Consider the following 20724-nt stretch of genomic DNA (forward strand, 5'->3'; position numbering starts at 1 on the left):
ACAACATACAAAAACCAGAATCTTGTATATAGGCGTAACCTTCAGCAAGACCTGAAACGTCATTGAACTTTATAACAGATAGTTAACAGGTGATTAAGAACTGTGACTGGGGAATACCCCTCATTTACCTTACAACACTAGCCACTTTTCCTTTAGTCACAGGGGCCAAGCAGAAAAATGAGGTAGTTTTAACTGTATAAAAGGCTCAGGTTTGTATAAATAGCAAAGATACAAAAGGACAAATTTTTAATTAACTTGTATTTTTCATAGCAAATAAACCTGAGATCTTAACAATAGGATAATTCTTCTGGTGCCAGCTGGAAACCGGTTAAAAACAATAAAAACTTGTATATGCAAGGAATCCGTGGCATCTGGCATATAGTCTAGATGAGGTGGAAGCTGGTCAGCAGCCATGCTTGAACCCCATGACACATCTAGTCTTTCTTCCACCCCAGGATTACAGAGGGGTGGCTAGAGGTGAGAAAATGAATAAAAATAAGTAATTTGTTCATATGTGGAACAAACCTTTGGTCTTAACAATAGGAGACTCATACTTGGAGGAAGGTGCAAGAATCCTAAACCATTGGAGGTTTGACATACCTAACCACTCTTCCTAGAAATGAGAACTTTTAAAGAGGGTCTATGCCTGTGAGAGGATAGATTATGGTATCTAAAACTCAGTCCACTGTCTGTGAGTAAATACAATGTAATGTCCAGCTTCATTGCATATGTGGAAGACAGAGAACTATATCTGTATAAACAACAAACCATGTTGACCAGAAGCAAAGGGTTTGTAATCACTCCTCACTCCCCTTGCTGGAGAGGAGGACTATATACTACTGAAAAGCAGATTTGTATGTAACACAAAAAGAGTGCTGTAACAGTATGGCTGCTGAACTCACCTGCGTTAAGCCAGTTCCAGCGTAAGATGTGTCTAATCTTCAACCCACCCATAGGAATGAAAGGAAAAAGGGAAAGAAAGAGACCAGTCATCTCACTCATTCTCTCTTCCACACAAACACCTTAAGCATGATACAAACTGTCACGCCTGGGGCACTGGATGAGCTACAACACATATTGTTGGGCAGCCTCTAACGGACATGAGGAGTAAGTGTCCAAGGACCAAAGGGCAATATCCTTTAGGTAAAAGTAAGTGAAAGTGGTTTGCCCAAAGCCAGGAACCAGCATTCAAAATCCTATGAATAAACAAGTTCTTCTTAAAAGTCAGGGAGAAACTTATTCCTCCGAAGTCATGTGCTCTTGCATGCACAGTTTTGGTGGCAAAACTTCAAGATGAGGTGTAGGCTTGCCTAATCACCTCAGTAGCAAAAATGAAATGATATTCTTGGACACTTTCTTGGTTCAGCCTGTGTTAAATAAAAAGTATATAACACCTAGGTCTTCAGTGGAGTCCTTTTCAGATAACACAGTGGAACTCTTGAGGACTGTTGTACACAAATTCCTTCATGGAAGGAATAGAGAAAAAGAGGCAAATCTGCCATCGTGAACCAAGGGAATTTGAGTCTTAGCCGCCAATTCCGAGACAAATTCGAAAGTTACGTCATAATCTAGGCCATGGAGCTCTCCAACTCTTTTCAAGAAAGCCAAAGCCAGGAGGAAAACTGTTTTCAAAGTCAGTTCTCTGCCTGATGATCGATGTAGTAGTTTGAATGGAGCTAGAGTGAGATTACTCAGAATCAGAGTAAGGTCCCACGTAGGAAGTTTGAGTTCTCTAGGTGAACAAGACTGCTCAAAGCTCCTGACCAACACAAGAGATCTACCAGTATGAAGTGATGTCCACATCTTTCAGATGTAGAACTAATCACAAGGCAGCCCTGTAGCCTTTGATGGCAGGCACAGAAAAACATTTCTCTATTCTGAGGAAGATCAAATTCTGGTAGTTTTCAAGTTACAATAATCTGTCCTATGATTCAATTTTACGGTGGGGTTAGCAATTAAAACCGATACAACAATATTTTGAAAATACGTATCTTTAAATTTCACGCACAACAGCCTAACTTCTTTACCTCCCTACCTTCATCATCTAGTTAAATAAATTAAAAAAAGTAAGAGAATGATAAAACTATTGTTTTAACGTTATACTCGTTGCATAAATTCTACAGCCATGAACAACCAAACGAGAAACAACTTTTATGCTAAGTACAACTGAATCAGATAACAACACCTGTTTTGCTTGTATTGCAACCATCGTACAATTATTGTAGTTACGTTATAAAAATTACGTTATGTAGAATAGGACTGATATATTACTATGTAATACCTTTATTTGCTAGGGATAAAAGATCGGCAAGGAAATATACTGTTAAATTTAAACTGCAAGTTGTAGCTGAGGCTGAGAAGCTGAGTAAACAATGTTCAGGCTGCTAATGACTATCATGTACAGGCAGCCCTCGGTTAGCGGCAGGGGTTCCGTTCCTGGCCGCCGACGCTAAGCGATTTTAAAGCCTACAGCTGCTGCACACCTCTTTCAGAATACTAAACTAGTTAACAGCACCCTAGACCAGTCAAACGGTGTCGTAATCCCGCAATGGCGCAATAAGTAAAATTATATTTATACAGTATAGTACTATAGAATTTACAGTACAGTAGCACTGTACAGTACATTATAGTATTATAAATACTGTAAAGTGAAAAAAGCCTAGCTTTAATCTTTTGGGTGTCTAGAGTATGTAGATATAATAAGGTTTTATAAGTACAGTGTACAGGTAGCTGTAGTGTTCAAGTTACGATAATTCGTCTTACGATAATCCAATTTTATGAGAGACCAAATTACAATAGCCCAACTTTATCCCATCTTCTAGTTACACAAGCTCAAAAGCAGCAAAAGAGAATGATGAAAGTATTGTTTTAATGTTACACTCATTGCATAAATGTGTACACCCATGAACAACCAAACGAGAAACAACTTTTTTTTCTAAGTACAACCGAATTAGATAACATCCGTTTGGCTTGTATGTCAATCATTGTACTATAATACACTATTATCACAGTTATAAATGACATTATGTAGAATATGACTGAGATATCTTAATGTAATAAATTTATTCGCAATAGATCAAAGACCAATAGGGAAATATACTGTTAAATTTAAACCTAGTTATAGCTGAAGCTGAGAAAACTGTTCAAGCTGCTAATGACCATTATCGTGCATCGGCAACAAGGTTAAAACTCCAGTAAACATATGCCATCAAACACAACCATAGATAAAATTGAGATAAAATAATTTTAATCAAAACTACTGTGCTTGAAAGACATTTTACTGTTGGTTTCATGCCGATATAAGATATATAACGTAAAGTTAATATTACAGATATAAACTGCGAACGGAATCACGTATTGTTTTACTCAATAAACATGCCGCCAACGTAATCTATTAATGAAAAAAAATTAGCTTACAATCACGAGACATATTCAAGTAATATTTCCTCCTAAAAAACGTCTTATAAGAAAAAATAACCTTATCTAGATATTCGTTTATGCTAACTAAAAGCAAGAAAATTTGCTCAGAATTGCATTATATATGACTAATCAAACTCGTATTCGCCATCAGCTGATTTCCAAACCAAAACATTGGCCGCTCCGCGGAATACTGGCTTAGATTTACCGTAGTATTTTATAATATGAGAATACATACAATATTATTGGATACAGTGAAGTAATGTATAACTTTTTAAAAGATTTATGGAAAAGATGCATATTTACGTTTTCTTCTGTGCTTATCTTAATTTTCTTCACTATGCCATCTATGTAGCAGCGGCATCTCGAGCTCGTACGGTCATACCTCAATTTTTGCTCGCATAACAAAGCAAAAAAATTGACTGAGTTGCAGAGTTATATTTTGTGCTTCTATCCCATGGAAAAACAAACAAATTGCAGTGTTGCAAAATTGAATTTATATGCAAGTTTTGTCTTTGTCAATTTATGCAACAACTGTAAATATAATGTTATAAAAATGTGATTCAATGATATAAATTAAAATATTACTTGGGCGCTACTGAACACCTTATTGTCTTCACCATGTGAAGGGCTGCTATAAAGACTTCAAATGGACATGTGTACTGCCACTGTATCATATTTATGTACAAAAATATAAAAAATACCCTGTAATACATTTATCATACACATTTTAAACATAAAAGCATGAAAACTTATAACAAAAAGCTGAAGTTTCATTAACAAAATGAGTTATAGTTAGCTTCCAAATTAATAAAATATAACCCCGTGAAGTCTTTGTAATGAATTTTTTGGAACACCGGCGGACAAGAACGAACATGAAAAAATATCCTCTGAAATACACGGAGTGCACTTACAAAAGCTGCCGTAACTTGTATCATATTTATGTACAAAAATAAAAATACCCTATACGTAATACATTTTCATACACATTTTAAACATAGAAGCATGAACATTTAAATTAAACATCCTCAAATAACTGATGGGCAGTTTCAAAAGCTGCCTTTGTATCATATTTATACACAGAAATAGAAATACCCTATAAGTAATACATTTTCATACTCATTTTAAACATACCACATGAGCATTTATAAATCGACAGATCGATCGCTAAATCTGCACTTTTCTTTAACTCAATATTTTTGGAAGAGCAGCAGACGGCAGCTCACAAGAATGAACATGAAAAAACGTCCTATTCAAGAACTGGAGGGCAGTTCCAAAAGCTGCCTTTGTATTATATTTATGTGGAGAAATAAAAATACCCTATATGTAATAAATTTTCATACACATTTTAAACAAAAAAAGCATGAACATTTATAAATCGACACGTCCATTGCTAAATTTGCACCTATATTTAACTATATTTTCGGCATAGAAGAGCATCAGGGGCATATAGTTTACCCTAATAACCATGTAATAACTCTCAATAAAAATTTTTTTAATATCATTTGCATAACATTTATGGTCTGAACGGTATTTCTACAATGTATGTACTCGTTAGTCATAACGGCACTAGCGGCGCTGTTAACCGAAAATTGTGCCGTAAAAATACCTTAAAATACCTAATTTTTTTAATGAATAATTTTGACGACAGCCGTAAAACCGATTCGCTGCAAAGCGATTGCGTTGTAAACCATGAGCCGCCTGTATCGTGAATCAACAAGAAGGATAAAACTCCCGTAACCTTCGTTTGATGTCATCAAACACAACTGTAGAGAAGGCATAAAAGGACACATTTTGATGAAATCAAGTGAAAATAGCGAATGGAATCACTGAAGTTTTTATGCAATCTATTAATTAAAAAATAATTCAGTTCACAATGAGACATATAAGTCACATTTCGACTTATAAACACATCGTATAATAAAAATGACCTTGTCCCATTTTAAGTAAAGTTATCTAGATATTCACTTATGCTAACTAGAAGCAAAAATTTTTTTCTCAGAATTGAGTTAAATACTTGGAAAAAAACTTGTACAGGCATTCAGCCGATTTCCAAATCAATATATTAACCGATATCTTAGTATTTTATTATGCGTACAATAATATGGAGAATACGTACAATATTATTAAATATAGTGAAGTAATGTACAAATAACTTTTTAAAAGATAAATGGATACAATGCATATTTGTTATGTTTGTATTCTATAATTATACTAGCCATCAGCAGCCTGACACTGTTCAATTATGCCAACATTGGACCAAAGGTCCAAATCTTGTTCTCTTTTCCTGTTCAATTTCTTTTTGTACTGTATAATCATACAATCTCATTCTCGTTTTGTGTTCAATTTCTTTCTTTACAGAATTACCATACATACAGATTTATCATACATAAGAATGCATTGAACCTCCAGAATTAGCTGATATTAATAATTACAATAGCAAAAGTCAAAGATATTTGTGTATTGATTGAGAATAATGATAATTTTAATAAAACCTTTGTTTTACTATATCTAATCATATTGCATGTATTATTACCATATCAAGTTATTAAACGAACAGAGTGATCTGCCATTTGCATTCTGTTTTTGTTTACGTTCTTAAAATATCAGCTTATTTCTTTTTACTGACACGATCACTGTCTTTAGATGCTTAATGGAACTTAATTTACAAAAGAAAGCTGGGTTTAAGAATTGCAGCTACTTTATTTATAAACATAGTATATTAAAAAAAAGAGCGACATGTGTTTTTTTGTCAGTTTCAGACAGTGCTTTTGCCTGCCAAAACATTTTGCAGTCTGCTCATTATTCATAATTCCCAGACGTGCTTGATTTACGAAAGTTACGATGCTCATAATTTGTAGTTCCCAGCAAATGCTGGACTTTGAGCCTTGTTGTTTACTAAGGGGCAATATTTTCTTGGTAGTATTTTTTAACCAAATTATGTAAGTAAAGGGTTTTGCGATATCAATAGTTCCCCAGTTACCTTAATATCTGGATTCTTCCCAAATTTAAAGGAATACATTTATGAGGATCTATTTCCAATGGGTATTACTCCACCGATAATGATGTCACATTATAAAGCATAAAGCGTCTTTGAAAAGTGCCCTTATTTTACAGGGATATTTTACGAGAAAAAATTGAAAAAATTTAATATCATAACACTGTTCTGAAAAATATTTTAAAAGTTATTTTGTATACAGTATTTGTGACAAATCCTGGTAACTTCCATTTGTTTATAACAGCCAAACAACCATTATGCATACAAACACTTCTAACATAATATAAATATCATTCTACTCAAACTTGTTACAGGTTCACACCAGAGCAAATTAGATCCAGCAGTTTTGCTGACCACAAAACTGTCCTTACACCCCTATACTCAAGTCACAACCAAGCAAGAATATAGGAAGAACAAAAATGTGCATTGCCTCTCCCAGCTGCACATACAGAACATAAAAGTGGTAAAAGGAGATTTCTATCTTGAGCAAGATTGCTAGATTGCAACCACTGTGGGGAGTGCTGGCATGCAGAGAGGCAGCGGTGGTGATTATCCTCAACTTCCCCTTCCCCACCCCAAAGGAAGGCATGAGAAATAATAAATTTTTCCCTTAAAATGGACAGTCCAGAGACCATGTATACACTAAGCAAACACGTTCCACATGGCCACCCCCTTGCAACTCTGGGAGGGGTTACCCCTAGATACATCACACACCTGGTAAACAGACCCAATAAGAGCAAGGATAATGTGCAGATCCATCCAAGTGTGGGCCTAATGGCACACAGGGATTGGGAGGGAGCTGTCCTTTCATGTAAATGGGCACGGGTGGATACAACAGCCCTGCCAAAGGTGTGATACTCAGGCCTATGATCTGGCACCTCTACTCATCTGCAATGAGTAAGAGTGCACAAGAAAAGACCTCCTGGTCTTCTTCAGTTAGCCCTTATGCAGAGAAATTAAGTCTAGGGATGAGGAGGATGAATATAAGTTCAAAGGTAACAATGACAAAAATGGCTTAAAAACCTATTTTCCACCCGATCCTTGAGGAATAAACTCAAAAGAGGGAATATTAGGAGCAAGTAGAGTCTTATGCAGATAATTGTATGATTGAAACTGCCAGTTACCATATATTCCTTGTGTCTTCACAAGATATGGAAGGGTTTGTTACATTTTGGGTAAGACAGAAAAGAACTGAAGGGGTCCATCTACATCATGAGCTATTAAACACACCAAAGTCCTCTTTCCTTCTCTTGTCAAAATATTCCCACTGGAGAGAGGACCAGGTTGCACATACATCACTGGGAAAACCCTGAGTATAATCTCCATCCCTAAAAAATGAGCAATACTTATGTGGGTCAACCAATAAGGGGGGCATGAAGTAACTACGTGGCCACGCAAGTAACTTGCACCAGCACTTAGTCACGTTTCTTCTCCATAATGAGAGAAAAACATGACCAAAGCACATGACATACTATCAGAATAAATGTACATCAAAACTCAAAAGCAAGCTACTCATCCAATCCGACAACCGACAACTGTACATGGAATCGGGAAGCACGTCCTTACAGCTTGACAGATGATAACAGTGTAGCTACTTTCAGTAGGTGAGTGAGGGTATTCCCCCAACTCGTCCTTCGTAATAATCAGTTACTACCTGGTTAAAAGTTCAATGACTGTTCCAGCTTGTGCTGAAGAATATTCCTATATAAAAGGCAATGGTTTGTATTCCTGTACTGCCATACATACTTAAAATCCTTAAGTTAAATTTAAGATGCCTGTCCTCAATGTTAGACTGACTCAAACTGCATTAAAATTTCTACAAGGACAAATTATTTATATCAGGTTCTTGCTTGATCTGAGAGATTATGTGACCATTCCAGTATGTAGCAGCTCTGCTGTCTGTCTGCAGCTGAATGAGGGCATTGATCCAGGTTGTAGGTCACCTAGGTCAGAGATATGGCTTTCAATCAATCCAAGGAATAAATATGCTAAAGGACTCAATGTTCTTAGAGAAGCTAAACTCTACAGATTCATGACATGCAACCAAAATCAATGGCCTCGACTAAGCAGCAGATGGGCAGCATTACAAAAACCAGAATGATTATGTGGTCAGTATGTCAAGTTCAATTCAATGCATCATTCTTTACTTGGCAAGTCAGAGATGTATTGTTGAATTACATTTTACTTTACTTGACCTCTGATAGTCTGACAAAATGCATAATCCAGTAAGGCTTTGGAGCAAAAGGTACCAGAAATATATGGTGAATCTTTATTACCATTAGTATTTGATAATTTAATTAGATAACAATGTGTCTCAGCAATAAAGACACTTTTGTACTAAGGAATATAAAAAAACAAAATTCCATTAAAACCCATGAGTCTTTTGTACATTAAATATTCTAATGATTTCAGTCATTAGGGAAAAATGAGAGAAAATTCTACTTACTCAAAGTTCTGGGGCTGATTTTTGGGAAGATACACCCTGCAAACAAAGGCAGCTCTGTTTAGTATATTTTGTGCAAAAGGGTTTGGATATCATTGATATATTATTAATGAAGTTTAACCAGACAACTGAGTGAACACTCCTCATTTTCTGAAAATGTAAACATTACCAGAACGCAAATGGTGCACGACCACATTGTTCATATTCTATGATGCAATAAATATTTGAAAGTAATCCATGCAATTTTACCAAAATCATAATCTAAAAAATACATCTGTAGTATTGACTTGGAAATAGATATTGTCGGTGTAACATTAACATGTGGGGGGGGGGGGGGGGAACAGTTCATGCAAATATATTTTTTGTATCTACATACGGTGCAATCCCCTAAAATTAAGTTTTGTATCTACATACGGTGCAGTCCCCTAAAATTAAGATAAAAACTAAGTTCTGAAAGGCTGTATGACATGCAAGTATATACAATAGATTTACACCTAATTAATACTATTGACACAATAGTTCCAAGATCACCTCAGACTAAAATAAACAGGTTTATAAATTATTAGATAATGATTACAAATCAAAATACTTCTAAAACATAAAAACTGACTGCCTTAATTGAGAAATACATTGTTTATCAACAGTCTTACGTTATTTACCTCTGAATAGGGATGAATCGTCGGTTATCAAAACAAAAACTTTATATAAAATCTGCAAGATTACTGTGCCGATGCTGTAAATACCAGACGGCAACTGTTGTTTTGGCACTAACACCTTACAGAAGCGAAACATGAGAACCTCATAGGCTCAAGACATGCAAATTTTCACTTGTAAACAGTAATGTTAATAGAGCTTTGCTAAAATTGTTAGAATCTCAGCTATTCTGTGAATAAAATCCTTGGTAAATTACTAAGGTAATAAACAGCATTATGCTGAAGTCATAGCCATAATTTGCATTAAAAAAAAGTGACAGCATTGGCTTGTAATGCTTAGTGAACCAATGCGGATAATGGGGTATTCAGAAGGTTAGGGAAAATGTGTTATAATTTTTCTTAAATACATATTGCCAAATTATAGGTGGGTCTTATATGGCAAGAAATACAGAATGTGTATTACATCTTATTTAATAAACTGAAAATTATTAAAAATTTACTTATTAAAAATTTACTTAAGTGGATAAAATGAAACTGATGAGCAGAACTACCATCAAAGATTTGTTTCTCATGGATTAAGTAAATGGAATGAACTGAATTGAATGCTAATGGGCAATCCTAGTCAAATAAAGTCAGGAATTCTGTAGGCTGCACACAGCATACACACAAAAAGGAAGATGGCTAACAGTTGAGAAATCAGAGATCCATCATCACATGCATATACCAGCCAACAGTATTTTGTCTAGTAAACACAAGACTGACAATTCTGGTTTATTTGGAATCCCTGAATACAGACTAATTACATGTAATGGATTGGTGGTGATGGAACAAATGATAAATGAATACATCACTGAGATACCTAAAATACTGAATAACAAAACATCTTTTTCACATTGCATTAAAGAACCCAACAATCTCTCAACAATTTACTTTAATGAGTATGTAAATATACCACCACCATAGGAAGGTGTAACTGACAAAAAAATTTGTTTCAACTTTCCTTCACCAATAAACTATAAATGATAAAAGTAGAGCCACTTACATTTCTTCAGGTTTGTCTGTATCAGACTGTTCATCATCTTGATTTTTTATGCCAACCATTTCAACCACAGTGTCATAGCGGGACTGGAATACGAACGTAACTTTCACACCAACATAAAGGGCTTTTGCCTGGGATGTCCAACCTGAATACTGCAATGTAAATGTATAAAAGCTATAAACTTATTTTTTAAATTACTGATTTTTACTGCTACTATCATAACAATAACCTGACAGGCCTAAACTCATATCCCCCTATCCTGAGAACTACAAAATGAATTGCTTCTGAAAATATATAAAATATGGTACAGGTAGCCCCTGGTTAATGGCGGCATCAGTTAACGGCCATCTTCTTTAACGGCGCTTGTCTACCGACACTGTCAACTGGATTTTCCGCGCCAATCTCTGGTTAGCAGCGCTGATCTCTAGTTGACAGCAGCGCCAATCTCTGGTAAATGGAGCCATCAAGCAGGTTTTTAGTGCTGTTATTGCCGATTAGCAGCATCGGCCTAGAACGGAACCCGCGCCATTAACCAGGGGCTGCCTGTACTGTAATTTAGCCTAGCAAAAATATAGCTGACTACAGAAGTTCTACCTACTTACAAGGTATGCTTACAAGAAATGCAAACAAACACACACACACACACATGAAATACTTCACACTTTCTGTGTGTTTATGCACACGCTAAGATATACTATGAACTCATTTTACTTTTGCTCACACCATAATTTTTTGTTTTTAAATAAAAATTTAGCATTTTAGCTGCCATGTTAACGCATGTCAATATTTATTTTTTCATAAAGAATATATGAGAGAGAGAGAGAGAGAGAGAGAGAGAGAGAGAGAGAGAGAGAGAGAGAGAGAGAGAGAGAGAGAGAGATAGAGAGATAGAGGAGAGAGAGAGAGAGGAGAGAGAGAGAGAAGAGAGAGAAGAGAGAGTACAAATATTTTTTTAGCTTATATCAAGACAAGAAAAAAAAATTTATATGCATATTTTGCATTTTAGCTTGTGAGCATACCCAGTAAGTAAAACTACTGCAATCAGCTACAGTAAGAATGGAGCTCAGCCTACCACATTGCATGCAAGCAAGTATACACACATTCATGTACGTACACAGAGAGGGGGAGTGCCACAATAATATGTTAAAATGGAGACACATGATTATGGTCTTTCTTGAGATTGTATTCCTTGAAAGCATACCCAGTAAGTAGGCCTACTCAATATCAGATACATCAAATGTAGAGTACGTATATCTTAATGTGATGCACATACATATGTAATGTTGTGCATGTAAGGCAAAAAAAAAAAAAAATACTTGTAACTACTACTCTCCCACATTGAACACTACTGCATTAAATGAATACCAATAAAAATACAGTATGTATAGTTGCTTCATGTGATGCTTGTGTGCACAGTTTACAAAATAATTGCATACAGCAGAAAATCTTACTGTAATGATGACAAATAAAATACTGCATCATATACAGTATGTTAGTTAACTATAAAAGACAGACTGATGGAACTGCACTTTTTTAATAAAAACACTAGAATTCAAGAATGCATGCTTGCTCAATCAAACAAAGAAACACTGCATAATCACCTTATAAAATGCCAATAAGGAAGTGTTTTCATACTTCTGATTAACAATGACTAACTAAACTAAGTCGTACTGCAAATATAAGTGCAATTGACATTCTTTTTACCATGTATATTAGAATTTAAGGACACATGCTTACACAATGAAGCTTTATTGAAATTTGTGTAAGGTACTGTTCTTATACATTTCAGTAACAATGACTTGCAGTAGCGTGATGGCCTATTCTGTAACCCTGGTACTAGTAGAAGAAAGCAATTATACTTTATCTGACCAAAAATCTTGGAATTTCTGAGCATGTAAATCACCCGATGTACAAAGAGTGACAAGTTTCCTAATAAAAAACATTTTCATGATAAAATTTATCTGGATATTTACTTGCTGTTAAAGATAGATATATCTTCTCACCAGCAAGCAGGCTGGCATTAAAAATGAAAAACATTACTACTTGACTCACCTAGATGATTGTTTAGTTCACCTATTCTCCACCGGAAGGGTACTTTTAAATGCTGAATCTCTTTTATCAGAATTCTCCTTAACACCTCACAAGTCATAGGGAGGCTGGGCAGATCTACTTAACAGTAAAGGGGTATCCAAATAATAAATTTTTTTAATGAAAATTTATATTACTTGGAATGAATCTTATCTAATATTAAGAGATAGCTGATTCGCATACAGGCAGGCCTCAATTATAGGTGGGGGTTCTATTCTGAAAGCTTGATAATACGCAAAAATTGCTGATAACTGAAAATCGGGGATGTATGGTGCTTATGGCGCTGATGACCAACCTAGCCAACTGGGGGGGCAAGCAAGTCCTTACGTGTGCTGGTCCCAAGCCCAGATAAATAGGGAGTGTTGATGTCAAGAAGGGCATCCGACTGTAAAAATCTGTGCCAAAACCTAAAAATGGAATGAGCCAAAATATGGAAAGAGGTAATGCTAGGGCTACTCCGTAAATGACGCACAGAGACATCACCCTAACTCTGTGATAAGGCGAGGGCTGTTGCATCAAGAGCAGGTGCAGCTAAAGAAGCAAGCTCACATTGGATTTAGAGTATGTCAGCTTAATATTGGGTCCACGACTGGGAGAGGTAGAGAATTGGCTAACTTGATGAGAGAAAAGAAAGTAGATGTTATGTGTGTGCAAGAAACGTGATGGAAAGGAAATAAAGCTTAAGAGTTGGGTGATGGATATAAGCTATATTATAGTGGAGCAAATAAACAAGGTAGAAATGGAGTTGGCATAGTACTGTCTGGTGAACTGAAGAATACAGTGATAGAAGTGGACAGAAAGAATGACCATATCATCAGATTGAAGATATGTTTTATGGAGGAGAGATTCTGGAAATAAAAGTGCATATGCACCACAAGTTGGTTGCACGGAAGAAGAGAAGGGAAATATCTGGAGAGACATGGATGAAGTAATGCAAGAACTGGAAGAACATGGTTGGATGCATGGGGGCCATGGCATTGGGGAGAGAAATCCAGGAGGAGGGAGTGCAGTGGAAGTGACACAGCAAACACATTTTTTAAGCAGAAAAGGGAACATCTTATAACATATAGGAGTGGGGGTAGATGCTCCCAGATAGACTACTTCCTGTATAAAAGGATAAAGCTAGTAGAGGTCAAGAACTGCAAAGTTATTCCAGGCGACAGTGTAGCACACCCCCCCCCCCCCCCCCCCCCCACACACTGCTATGTATGGATTTGAAGCTAAAAAGGGAAAGAAAAACCAAAGCTAAAGGGATAAGGAAAATTAAATGGTACAAATAAGTGAGGGAAGGGGATAAAAAGAGAGAGTTTAAGAAGAGGGTTTTGGAGAATATTGATACTATAGGAATTGAAGATGTTCAAGAATGGTGGACACGAAATGCAGTGGTAATGAGAAGGCATGGAAAGGAGTTGCTAGGAGAGACATCTGTTGTCATATGGGAAGAAAAGAAGAGTTGGTGGTGGGATGAGGACATTGAGAAAGTAGTAAAAGATAAGGAGGAGGCAAAGAAAAGATTGGAAGAGTCACAGTCAATGGAAGACAGAGATAGGTTGAGAGAGAAAAACAAGGTAGTGAAAAAGGTGGTAGCCCAAGCTAAAGCAAGTCTTTTAATGAGGTGAATAATGAGCTGGGGACAAAGGAAGGATTAAACAAGATGATCAAGCTATCAAAGGCTAGAAATAAGAGCACCAAAGATATTACACAAATTAAACAAATAAAAGATCAAGATGGTGTAGTACTTGGAAAGGAGGAAGACATTGTGAAGAGATGGAAAGAATATTTAAAACAGTTGTTAAATGAAGAAAATAATATACTAATAAGAGAGGGTGGGCGAGAGAACATTGGCATGGTAATAAGGTTTTCTAGGCAAGAGGTACTAAATACACTGAAAAAGATGACGAATGGAGGCATGGAAAGCATTAGGAGATAAAGGAGTGGATATACTGTACGATCTTATGATAAAGATCCTTGAGTAGGAAAAGATACCAAATGAGTGGCGTGGGAGCATATTGATCCTAATTTTTAAAGGGAAAGGTGATGTCCAAGAGTGTGGTAATTATAGGGGTATTAAATTGGTGTCCCACACTTTGACGATACTGGAAAGGGTGATAGATGCCAGACCGAGAGAAGAAATACAAATAGGTAAAGAGCAGATGGGATTTATGAAGGGAAGGGGAACAACAGATGGTATATTTTGTCTGACGCAACTAATGGGGACTTACATATGGTATTCATTGACCTTGAAAAGGCTATGACCAAGTCCCGAGACAAGAGGTATGGAGGAGTCTGAGAGAGACGATGGTGCCAGAGAAGTAACGGAATGTATTTACCAAAGTAAGGAGCAGTGTTGGGGAGACAGAGGGTTTTGAGGTGAGAGTAGGATTACACCAGGGGTTGGCTCTGAGCCCATTTATCTTTAACATAGTGATGGACGCTATAACAGAGGACGTAAGGGAGGCAGAACCATGGGACATATTGTATGCAGATGATATTGTTCTATGTGCAAAGAGCATGGAAGATCTGGAAATGAAATTGGAAAGATGGGGACAAGAACTGGAGGACAGAATGAGAATAAGTAGATCTAAGACAGAATATATGTGTACCACCAATGAGAGGGATCACAGAGAAAGTATTCAGCTTGGTGGAGAACAAATAATGAGAGTTGATAAGTGTAAGTATTTGGGATCCTTTGTTAATGCTGGAGGAAGCATGGAAGAAGTAAAAAATCAGGTACAGGCACACTGGAACAACTACAGAGTGGCCTCTGGAGTTCTTTGTGATAAAAGAGTACCTCTGAGGTTAAAAAGAAAATTTCACAAGACGGTGGTAAGAACAGCAATGCTGTATGGTACAGAAACAGCAAACATGAGAAAGACCAAGGAGAAGATGGATGTGGCAGAAATGAGAATGCTTCGGTGGATGTCTGGGGTGACAAGTGAGGATAGGATCAGAAATGACTACATAAGGGGTTGGCTAAGGTGGTGGAAATATTAAAGAAAGTGCAGGAGGGGAGGCTGAGATGGTATGGACACCTGTTGAGGAGAGATGAGGACCACACTGAGAGACATACTATGGGGATGGAGGTTCAAGGAAGAAGAGGAGGAGGAAGACCAAGAATGAGATGGAAGGACTGTGTGAGAGGAGACTTACATGAGAAGGGAATTGATGAGGCAGAAGCGCAGGATAGAAATATGTAGATGGAAACGGCTCATCCAAAACGGTGACCCCATATAAAAAATGGGAACCAGCTGGGAAGATGATGGCGCTGATAACCAGATTTTGGTGTCGATAACTAGAAATCAGTGTGTTATGGGACCAAAAAAATTGCCTATTTTCAGTGATAAATAACCGCCATAAAACCGGATTGCTGATAACCAAGTCCGTTGACAACTGGAGACGGCCTGTATTAAGAATTGGATGGTGGGTAGTGCAGCAAAGCAAAATCCACTCTGCCAAGCTAGCTTCCACTTATAACCTAGATGTTGGGGCACCAGTTTTAATACACATAAAATTCTTGCATGAAACCCAAAACATTTTTATCTGGTCTGGAATCCATCCTGGATATTACTGCTGCCAGATTGCTGATTCCTTTCAGGTTGCAATGCTTTCATATGCGCTAGGTGATGAGTAACCTTGCAAGGAAAACCTAGTCAGCATCAGCTAATATAATAGATGCAGCATATGGACCCCTGTATCTAGGTCCAAAAGCCCAAAAAAGGTGTCACTATAAACAAATATCCAAGGATACAAAGGTACACTCCTATATAACATATGTTACCTTCACCAACAAAATCAAATGCCAGGATTTTAAAAGGAGCTTAAAAGATTGATACGTCCTTCGGTTTAGGAATGATTCAGGAAGACTTCACCCATTATTACTAGAGTACAGGAAAAAAAAAAAAACCTATTTGCGGAATCATTATTCGCAGATTTTTCTAGACCGTATATACCAATTATTGGCAGAAAATTAGCATATTTGCAGTATTTTTCACTGATAAATATTCACAAATCACTGTATTTTCATAACTAAATGCACTTTTTGTGATAAAACTATTAAAATACTCAGGTAAAAGCATTTTTTATATTTTCATTTTTTGTGTTTCAACTATCAACATAGGCAGTTCTAATCATTTTTAGCGTAGTTTAAAGTATTTGCAGATTTTAGTTATTCCTGGGAGGTCTGGTACCCTTCCCCCCTAACTACAGTATATTATTTATTTATTTATTTTCTTACTGTAAGGGCTTACAGTTCTTGAATGCAATTGAAAAATCCTTAAGGTAATGAGTGGCAGTCCAAATTGCAATTTAACTGCACTGCAATAACCATGCCCTCAAGTGGTAAGTTTAAGAAAAACTAAAAGAAATAGCAATTGCACTTACATTATGACTATTTACCATCAATAATGATGATGATGATTTACCATCATTAAAGGTAACATGTAAATCTGGTTTCTCATGTACTAACAAAGAATGACATTGAGTTTTTTAATCAGGGGGTGTTGGGCTTTCTAATGACAAAAAAATAAATGGTTAACTTTGCCCCTGAAAGGCTTCAACTTATCTTACATCTATATCTATCTATATCTATATCTATATCTATATATATCTATAATATATATATATATATTATATATATATATATATATATATATAGATATATTTAATTGTCCAAATAGAGCAGAAAAGTGCTTCCTCTTCATTTCTCACTCAAGAGGTGAAATTCAGAATTTTTTTACCTTTTGGTAATAGTTTAGCCTTAACATCATTCTTGGCTCTGAATAATGTCAAAATAATGTTATACACTTCAAGAAAGTGGATTCCAAAGGCTCAATAGGCTCAGCAACCAAATAAAAATTCTGATAACACTTAAATTCCATGGGAAAAACTGATACAGAGGTCTAGGGGCTACAATCTCAAATGATCTTAACTCCTTAACGTCCAAATTCATCAGAAAGATCCAATTTGCAAGGACGACAAAAACTAAGGAAAGAATGGGGAGAAATTAGCCAACTAAGTTGTGTTGCCCACTCAAGTTCATGTAATTTCTCTCTCTCTCTCTCTCTTGTACTGATGTGAGAATTTCTATGGTACATGTGTTGTATATGTATGTTATTTAATATTTTCACATAATAATAATGTTAATAATATACTATGTAATTTCAAAATTCCTATGTGATAGTATTTTAAAGAAATACAATAATCTCTCTCTTTCTTTTTATCCACTTCGAGGAAGGAGGGTGGGGGAATAAATGACAGTTTGATATACATATTGACGGAGGGGAAGGAGTCTCTCTCTCTCTCTCTCTCTCTCGTCTCTCTCTCTCTCTCCTCTAGATCTCTCTCTCTCTCTCTCTCTCCTCTCTCTCCTCTCTCTCTCTCTCTCCTCTCTCTCTCTCTCTAAGGAGGATGTTATTTAAGGTATACATTTGTTGTCTGAACTTACAAGATAGCCAGTTATAAGCATTTATAGTGATGGTTCTAACTATTTGCGGGGGTGTCTGGTACACTGTACACTGTATGAAACCTTATCTTATTTTTACCTACTCTTTCTATAATGTTTCTATACTATATTTGTTATTTAGAAATGTATTTTCCTTATTTAATAACATGAAACAAAAAAATGGAGTGGCATTTTGAGGGTTGGAACAGTTTAAGGGCATTGATTTGATGTGTGAGCACACTGAGCTAACGAGCTTGGCCACGGAACGAATTAAAACTTAAAGGTCAAGGTACAGTTCAACCTCTTAAATCCGGAAACCTTGGGACCAGGCCAATGCCGGACCTCTGAAAAATCCCGGAATATAGAATACAGCCCCAAAAAATTAAGCCTGTAGGTAAACATAGTTTTGCAAGTAATTCCACATACAAATAGCCTAGTTTCCAACTTAGCCTACTACTTGGCTCCGTTCTGACATTACTTTATCATTTTATTACTCATATATTTTAACTTCATCATTTATAAAGTTACACTGTATAATTTTCTTAAATGTACTTTATTTAACACATTTGGCCTGCATTCCCGAGTTAGCCTAATCGTACGTCAACTACAATACTAAACTTCTCAGAATCTGCAAATTATTATCAGTGACTTTCATATCCTAAATTTCGTATTAGTTTCTTCGTCATTTATCTTGATTGTAGAGGATAGAGACACAAAAGAAATAATGGATGAATTTTGGCAATGACAGAGCATTTGAATGTTGCAGTCAAAACATAAACAAAGTACACCGGCGCCATCTATTGAGGAAAATGAAGACTAAAACTATTTGCTAATGAAATAAACATTTTCTAGCATAGATAAAGATTTATACTTGTGCTTCTTACCTCTAGCATCATATGATCTCAGGGTGGCATATCAAATAGGTAAATAAAGTTACATAAAAGAAATTATCAAAACTTTATCACTTATCTCAAGCACACAAGAGTAACGAATTCGATCGTGCCAAATATCTCATTGTTTAGATTAAAAGTTTTAACTTGGTAGAGCCTTTTCAAGTACTTTGTCCTAACACAAATTGTAGAAATGATCACCACAGGAGGGACCTGAATGAATTCTATTCGAACATAATCTCCGCTATGCTTGTTTCGGGCAGGACTGCCTATAGATTTCGTCAAGGTAATTCTCGTAATATGCCTGGATGGAATTACTTGGTTAAAGATCTGTATACATGCACACGAGAAATGTTTTTACTGTGGAGGCAAAATGGTACCCCTAGGGAAGGGCACACTGCATTACTAATGAGACAGGCGGGAGTGCAGTTCAAACTTGCTCTTAAGCACTGCAGGTCAAATGAAAAACAATTAAGAGCCGATGCAATGTCTAGAAACTTAGAATCTAGTGATTATCGTCGTCTTTGAAAAGATATCCAGTCCTTAAATCCCAAGACTAAAAAGCTATCACAGAGAGTAGGGGAAGAAGTCGGAGACGAAGCTATCGCAAGTATGTGGGGCGATCACTTCAACAATATCCTGAATTGCATAAATGATCTAGATTCCCGAAGGGATGTAGATAACCTCCTTACTGACGAACATTCAATTTCATTTTGCAGACCGTATTACGCCAGGTAACATCAATGATGCCATAAACAGCCTACCTAATAATAAATTGCCCGGCTGTGATGGTCTTCCTGCAGAGGCCTTCAAATTCTACCATTCGATAATTTACATTTTGCTAGCTGCCCTATTCAAAGCGTGCATAATTCACTGGTTTCTTCCAAACTCCCTACTCTTAGTTCACTTGATACCATTAATCAAAAACAAGCTAAAGGATGTAGCTGACCCTGGCAACTACCGACCGATTGCAATCACAACGATTGCATTGAAGATACTTGAGTCGGTTCTTCTAGTGAGACTTCTCCCCTTTCTACACACCACTGACAACCAGTTCAGGTTTAAAGCAAACCACTCAACCGACACCTGAATCTACATACTGAAAGAATTGCTGAACTACTACCTATCATCAGCCTCTCCTGTTTTCCTTTGTTTTGTAGATGTGAGAAAAGCCTTTGACAGAGTAACCTACCTGAACCTCTTCCTGAAGCTGCATAATTGGCATTTTACATTGCTGGTTCTCCACACAGCAATTTTGTGTCAAATGGGGTAACGCATTATCGTACACCTTCGGCTCCCTAAACGGGCTTCAGCAAGGGGGCATTCTCTCTCCATACCTGTTTAATACGTACACAGATGCCTTGAATGTCAATCTGAACTCACTCCCAATCGGATGCACTGTCAATGAAACAACTATAAACCACCTCTGTTACGCCGACGATATGGTTCTGATTTCCCCATCAGTGCAAGGTCTCCAACGACTCATCGACACTTGCCGCCAATATGCAGAGGAATTTGATATAATCTATAATGAAACCAAGACCCAGTGCATGTCTCTGCTCCCGAGATTGCTTAAGCATATTGCAGAACCACAAATTTTCCTCGGAAACCATCGGCTGGAATTTGTGCACAAATTTCTGTATTTGGGTCACATTATCACAGACGACCTAAAGATATGGCAGACATTGAACAGAGGCATCGTAAACTATGTGCAGCTGGCAACATGATTGCAAGGTTTGCCTTCTGTCAACGAGAC

At 36.6% G+C, this 20724-nt stretch overlaps 1 protein-coding gene across 6 annotated transcripts in view; it reads right to left on the reverse strand.

Moving 5' to 3' along the window:
• LOC135196966 (uncharacterized) overlaps positions 1-20724 on the reverse strand; it is a 251826-nt gene that overhangs the window by 34453 nt on the left and 196649 nt on the right. For all 6 annotated transcript variants that reach the window (XM_064223833.1, XM_064223831.1, XM_064223832.1 and 3 more), the window contains 2 exons: positions 10554-10702; positions 8862-8897 (listed from right to left, as the gene is read on the reverse strand). In XM_064223833.1, the coding sequence (XP_064079903.1) occupies positions 8862-8897; positions 10554-10702 (185 nt within the window). The remainder of the gene's footprint in view (positions 1-8861; positions 8898-10553; positions 10703-20724) is intronic.

This window comes from Macrobrachium nipponense, chromosome 18 (genome assembly GCF_015104395.2).
Source record: "Macrobrachium nipponense isolate FS-2020 chromosome 18, ASM1510439v2, whole genome shotgun sequence".
Lineage (NCBI taxonomy): Eukaryota > Metazoa > Arthropoda > Malacostraca > Decapoda > Palaemonidae > Macrobrachium > Macrobrachium nipponense.